This window comes from Merops nubicus, unplaced genomic scaffold, assembly GCF_000691845.1.
Source record: "Merops nubicus isolate BGI_N331 unplaced genomic scaffold, ASM69184v1 scaffold17559, whole genome shotgun sequence".
NCBI lineage: Eukaryota > Metazoa > Chordata > Aves > Coraciiformes > Meropidae > Merops > Merops nubicus.
In genome coordinates this window covers 1-6653 of record NW_008631843.1, presented here as the reverse complement: position 1 = coordinate 6653, position 6653 = coordinate 1, and the positions used below count along the sequence as shown (strand labels likewise).

General features: G+C 44.5%; 1 protein-coding gene across 3 annotated transcripts in view; it reads left to right on the top strand.

Moving 5' to 3' along the window:
- SERPINE2 (serpin peptidase inhibitor, clade E (nexin, plasminogen activator inhibitor type 1), member 2) overlaps positions 1–5450 on the top strand; it is a 10224-nt gene extending 4774 nt beyond the window's left edge. For 2 of the 3 annotated variants that reach the window (XM_008947734.1, XM_008947732.1), the window contains 5 exons: positions 1860–2058; positions 2206–2306; positions 3310–3396; positions 3913–3996; positions 4763–5450. In XM_008947734.1, coding sequence (XP_008945982.1) covers positions 1860–2058; positions 2206–2306; positions 3310–3396; positions 3913–3996; positions 4763–4800 — 509 coding nt within the window. In that variant the 3' untranslated portion in view covers positions 4801–5450. Of the gene's footprint in view, positions 1–1859; positions 2059–2205; positions 2307–3306; positions 3397–3912; positions 3997–4762 lie in introns of all 3 variants that reach the window. The other variant, XM_008947733.1, reaches the window with a different exon arrangement.
- Positions 5451–6653: the final 1203 nt, after the last annotated feature.

The following is a 6653-nucleotide window of genomic DNA, read 5'->3' as shown; positions in this document are numbered from 1 at the left end:
TTCAGCAGGTCCAGCCAGACTTCCACCAGAGGCTCTGTGCTGACACAGGCAGCTCGGTGCACTGAAGGTGTAGTTCAGAGCTTCAGCCTTAGCAGCCCTATGGGGATTTTGTCGGCCAAAGATGGAAGCTCTGATAAAAGAACGACTTCTGTTGCATCCTTCCAAGAAGAGAACAGTGCTAAATACTTGTGTGCTAAATACACATGCAATAGGCCTAGCAATACAGCTTGCTATAAACCCAAAGAACCAAGCCCCACTCTGCTTTTAAACGTCTAGTTTTACTGTCGGTAGCACTCCACTAGTCCTAGGAGAGTTGTGTAAAATAAGCAGCTGTAACTTTCTGTCCCAAATCCATGTTATTAGAGCAGCTGGGCTGTGGTACTACAAGGTAACTGCTGAAAGTGTGAGTTGGGGTGGTGTGGAAGCCTACTGTGGTGCATGCTACTTAGCTGTGGAGTTTGAAAGGGGTTCATGACTTAAATAAAGCTTCAGCAAGACTATTATCTTAAATGCTTTTGACTTTTGATTCTGATGCTGGATAAAAACTGCATTATATTGGCCTGTGTTTAATCTAGAAAAGCCATTGGGGCTAGAAAGGAACAAGATTAATTCTGCAGAGGTAGGACACAGTTTAGGTCGAGTATCTCTGTGTATCCTAATACAGGGCTTCCACTTTATTTATGCTTGCAAAGGGATCTTTAAGAGTTTCAATTTCTTAAGCATCCTAAATCTCATCAGCTAACTGCCGAGGAACACCCCTGCCGTTGGGTACCGACAGCAGCAGATCAGGACAGTGGTCCTCTGCCCGAGGCTGAGCACTGCTGTCATAATAAAAGGAAATAAACTGCCAAGCTTGACACAATTTCTGCAAACTAAGTGCATACTGCCAGTTTCCTAGCGCTATGAGCTGAGGCAAGGCAGGCTGCGTGGCCCTGGCAACAAGATTAAATTTCTAATGATGATGTCGATTTTCAGCTTGGGCTGACAAGTGCAGACTTACACAAAGAAAGGGGAAAGATAATAAGGTCTTACTGCTATCCAAAAACTTTCCCAGAAACCCTGTCTGTAGTTCAACTGACAAGTTTTCACTTGAAACTCCTATAAAAAGCATTTGCTTCCCAATCACATGCCAGAAATCCCACAGTAACCAGAGGGAACTTGGAGGAGGAGAGGGTTGCTCAAAGAGAGTCTTCCTGGCACTTGCTGTGGCTCACAGAGGCATCACTATCTCACTCCTCCCCAACTAATTTGCCTCCTGCACTGCCTTGAAGTGGCTGCTCTCCACTGCCTTGAAGGATTTAAGACTGCTTCCTAATGAGTTCTTTATTAAGCAGGAAAATTAAGTAAGTGCAACAGACTACTTCAAATGGGAGCTCTTCCGGTAACTCTTGGAGGACGAAAGTTTGTCTATGAGACCTCTCCAGTTTGGAAAGATAGTCTGCTGCTTTTTCTTGGCTTTTTTTTTTTTTGTTTGTTTCTCAGTGCTCAGTTGGCTCTGGTACAGCTGAGAAGTAAAGTAGAGATCCAGTCATTTCACAGACCCAGTGACTTCTAAGGTAGCTGGCTTAGTGTGTGGGGCTGCTGAGGTGTGCCTGGGAAGGAGTCTCCATATCACACTCAAATGAGTATTTGCTTCATCCTGTCAGTGCTTTTTGTCCAACTAGCATCTGTACAGAGCCCGTGCTGCTTCTTCAGGGCTGCCGAGCAGGAGGGCAGGCAGCCTGTGACTCATCTGTAGAGTCAGGTTGAAGATGTGGGCAGAGCTGTTTGGCTTTTTTAGAGCAGTGGGTGTCTAAAGGTAAAGCAGAGATTTAAGGCTGTAAGAATTATGGCTCATTAGCCTTGCTTATTTTTTTTAGGCACGACAAGTACTCCAAATGAGCTGTGGTATAACATCATTGAACTGCCCTACCACGGTGAGATGATAAGCATGCTGATTGCTCTGCCCACAGAAAGCACCACGCCGCTCTCTGCTATCATTCCCCACATCAGCACAAAAACAATAGGAAGCTGGATGACAACCATGGTAGCAAAGAGAGTGCAAGTTATTTTACCTAAGTAAGTGCTAGCATAACCCATTTCTCCTTCAGTGGATGTTTGGGGGGTCATATCTACCTCTCTCTCTCTCCTCTGATGGAGGAAAAAGAGTGCCTAAGGCAATCTCTGCTTAATACTGATGCATTTTTGTTTGTTTGTTCCAACTAGATTTACAGCAGTAGCAGAAACAGACTTAAAGGACCCTCTGAAAGCACTTGGTATTACAGATATGTTTGACCCGTCGAAGGCAAACTTTGCAAAAATAACAAGTAAGTTATTTTGGGGGGAATCCATGGTAGTCCTTGTTTGTAGTTTCTGGCAGAGAGTAAAGCACTGTTTTGCCAATGCTGTTGTCTGGTTTGTCTTGGAGAAGTGTTACCATGACATTGGAGCCGTTCCGTGGCCAGCCGAGCGTGGCTGCGTGCCTCTGCTGAGCACTGCAGTGGCTGCTTCCCCCTTGTCCTCTGTTGCAGCAGCAAATCGTGTTGGGCAGCTTCCTAAGAGCTGTTATTACAGCCTGAGGGTCTCAAGCATTGTCTAAAATCTATGGCAGGACTTCTAACGATACCATACCTGAGACTGCAGCAAACCCTGCAGCTGTGGTATTTCACTGTTCCCTCAAGTATGTGTTTAATGACTTTTTCTTGAGCTGTAGGAAAGCTCAGGGGCTGAACTGCCAGTTTAAGGGATTGGACCAAATCAGAACTGTAAATATTGGCAACTCAAAATTGGGGTATAGGCATTTTGGAGCTCATGGCTTTAAAATAGCATTTTATTTCTGTTCCCTGCTTCCATTAAACTCCTGAATAGCTTCTACAGAGAGATCTAACAACAAAAGCCTGCCTTGTGCTGGCTTAATTCGAAAACAAATTCCTGTGTTTCATTGAAAGTGAGGTGTGCTGCAAAGTGTTCCCTCCCCTGCCCCCCAACACTGAGATAAATGGGAATATAACTTAAATTCAGGCAGCGTATTATTTTCAGTAATTTGTTTAAAACTAAAAATGCAAGTGAACACTTCTAGCTTAAACCCTCAAATTAGAAAACTTAGTAGGTGGGGAGGAATAAGATATTCCCTATTTTTTGTAATTACTAACATAGTGATTGTATTCAAAGATGTTACTGGTAGTGTTCCTCACCACAACTTCAGGATTTCAGCTACAAATGTCAGCTCTTATTATCCTTAGCCATGCTAGCAGAGGCTCAGGGCTTCAGGTACTTCAGGGATCTTGCAGGCAGGTTTCCTGAAAGTTTTCTTCTCCTTGGGTGTTCCAGGAACAGAAGGTCTTCATGTATCTCATGTTCTGCAAAAGACAAAGATTGAAGTGAGTGAAGATGGAACCAAAGCCTCTGCAGCAACAAGTAAGCAGCTGTGCTGGTAACTGCCAGACTTGGAAAAATGTATTAGAAGGTCACTAAGCAAAGGCAGCCCACAGTGAGACCATTGCAAGCATGTGCTCTGACTTCAGATCAGCTGATGGATTTTTTGTAATTTCTCAGAGTATACCTGTGATCTGAGCAGTATTGGCAAGTTCCTGAGAAATAGAAACAGGCCTGCTTCTAGAGACATGCCCTCTAATAACTAAAACTTTGGCCACCAATGCAGTGCTCCTGGCTATCCAGGTGGCAGAGGACTATGCTGCTACATCCTTAGGGTGACAACCCCAGACTTCCTTCCAGCTTCCTGTGGGACTTGAGTTTTTTTTAATATAGATCCTATGGTAACGTGACTTGTGCAGTTCTAAATGTCCAAGTCGGTAGGTTTCAGGTGATTGTACCTGTGCAAGCTTCTAGTACACACTAGGAAACTTCACTCTGCTGTATGCAGTGTTGTGGTGCTTGCTCTGTCTAACTGTAACCCTTTTCTTTCCTCACAAGCTGCGATTTTGATAGCCAGGTCATCCCCTCCCTGGTTCATCGTAGACAGGCCGTTTGTATTTTTCATCCGGCACAATCCTACAGGTAAGCAGCATTTGTATGTGTGGTTTTGGGCTTAGAAGTTGAGTATCAGCTGTGCAATAGAGACAAAAGAAGTCTGGAGCTACTGAGGAACTATTGCTTTTAAAAATAATCCTGCAAGTTATTTTTCTACCTTTATTAAATTAGATTATTTTGAATGCAATTCCAAAAAAGGAAAAAATATAAGTAGTGGCTGACAAGGTAACAGAAACAAGCATGGCAGGTTCATGGGTACAAAAGAACAGTCTTTACTACTCATAGTTCCCCCGACTGGAGAGGAAATAACTGTTACTGACAGTGAGTTGGTGACTAGGACCCAGATTTCTGACGGCCAGTGAATCAGTGCTGGGTCAGAGCCTGGAACAGGGGCTTTGGGGGTCTCTAGGGTGCTGCCCCAGCCAGCTGGGAACAGGAGTGAGCATTCAAATATAGTGATGGTGGTTTCTGTGCAGTATGGGTTGACTCTCCCAGAGCAGAGCTGCCCCAGTTACTTTTTGCAGTGGCATGTGGGTGAGAGATAAGTGAGTTGGTAGAGAACAAGGTGCAGCTGCCAGCACAGGGGACAGAGGATGCTCCACAGAGCATCCACAGAACCCTGTATCTCTAGAAGTAGGAGCTGGCCACCTATGCAGACATACTCAGCCTCGAGGGAGGCTCCACAAGGCTGGTGGAGTCCACTCCATGATGCTTTGTGGACTTCATGTTTTCATGGAAAACTTTAACTGCATTTGCAGACTGTGGTAATCCTTGTTTTCTTTTCATCCCTCAGGTACAATCTTGTTTATGGGACAAATAAACAAACCTTGAATGTGGAAAAGACTTCCTTCCAGAAGTGAACTTGTGTGACACAACCCTCCCTGTTCTGTTAAATATTTTGTACACTACTCTTTGACTTCACTCAAGAGCTAGTTTTAACCACTGACTAGGTTTTGAAGCAGGAGTCGACATAGTTCTGGCTTTGTGGGGAAAAATGCAGATTGAAAACTACAGTAGCTCTTCAAAATGTCTAAAAGATTCTCTAAACTACTGAATGGTTACCTATGCTAACAAACTTCTGAGCTTTTTCTGTATCTACTAAGAATTTTACGTATGGCTTTTGTGAGAGGATTTTAACAAAGAATGATAAACGTTTCTATTAATGTTGGTTTCTTCTTGTGTGTGGAAAAAGTCTAATTTTGTAGATGCCACCTATCAAGACGACTTTTGGTTCTTGAGTATCTTGGTACCTGGATATTCTTGGTAGAAATAGATTAAAAGTTCTAGCGTTTTTTATTTTATATATAGTGCATGTATCACTGAGAGTTTTAAAACTAATGTGGTGTTAGATGCACATCGCATTGTCCTGTCTTACTGTAATGTAAACTTGTCATTGCTAGTATACACTTTCTATTGGATTTAAATTTTATATTTGTTTTTGTACAAAGGAAAAAAAAATAAAACTGCATTATGAACAGTCAGTGTTGTGGCTCATGGGTGTGCTGGTGGGTATTTGGCTCCAGAGCCCTGTGAAGTACTTGTCTGAGACCTTCTAAGGGAGGTGGAAGAAGGGTGGGTTTCTGTGTTTATTTTTTTTTTTTGTGGGCTGTGTTTTTTCATTACTGCCTGCTGCTGATTGCCTTTTCAGAAGTCGTTCTGCTGTGGCTGAGTTAGCTACAGGTTCAGAATATGAAAAGCAAACTCCTTGTATTCGCTGTACCCAAGTTGCTGCTAAAACTGCCACGTGAGGACATCTCAGTGCACCTCTGGGCCTCTCCTGCTCCCTGCAGTGCAGGTTCTACACATGTTTGCATGTCTTCAGCCCCTTGCAGGACTCTCCTGAGTGCAAATCTTTTCAAGAGAAGCAGTAAATCCCTTTGGCTCCTCACAGATGGTTCCTTGTTTGCAAGCACGTGGTGCTGCTCCTGGGGCGACCGCAGGATTTGGATGGGGTAGATAAATCTTTGATATCAGCTGCTCCTCTGAAGGGCACGCTGTCAGCGAGAGGAGATGGCTGATGGTGCTCCACGGGGAGAAATTCCTGCAGCAGCTGACAGACTCAGCACTGGTGTAAGTAGGTGCCTGTTGTGTGTATCCACAAGCTGGAGGATGAATGTGCTGAGCTTCTTTGTTAGGTAAGAATACAAGATGAGATGAAAAGGCTTTCAGCCGGAAACACCACAAAGTGTTATGGATTTATGGATGGCCAGTACCAACCCAGTACAAAACCTGGGGTGAGATCTCATACAGGCACAGATAACACACAGGTACTAATTTAGGAAGGGGTGAGGAGCAACACCTGGACAGGCTGGAGAGGAACCTCATGAAGCGTATGGTCCTGCATCAGGGGAGGAATAACCCCCTGGACCAGAACAGGTGAGGGGGTGGCTTGCTGCAAAGCAGCTCCATGGAAAAGGACCTGGAAGTGCTGATGGACAAGTTGTCCATGAGCCAGCAATGTGTCCTCGTAGCCAAGAAGGCCAATGGTTTCCTGAGATGCACTTAGTGTAGCCAGCAGGTTGAGGGATGTTCTCCTGCCTGTCTACTGGGCCCTGCTGAGGTCTTATCTGGAGTCTTGTGTCTGGTTCTGGGCTCCCCAGTTCAAGAGATAAGGAACTATTGGATAGAGTCTAGAAGAGTCGAGGAAGGTGCTGAGGGCACTGGAGTATCTCTGTGTCCAGGAA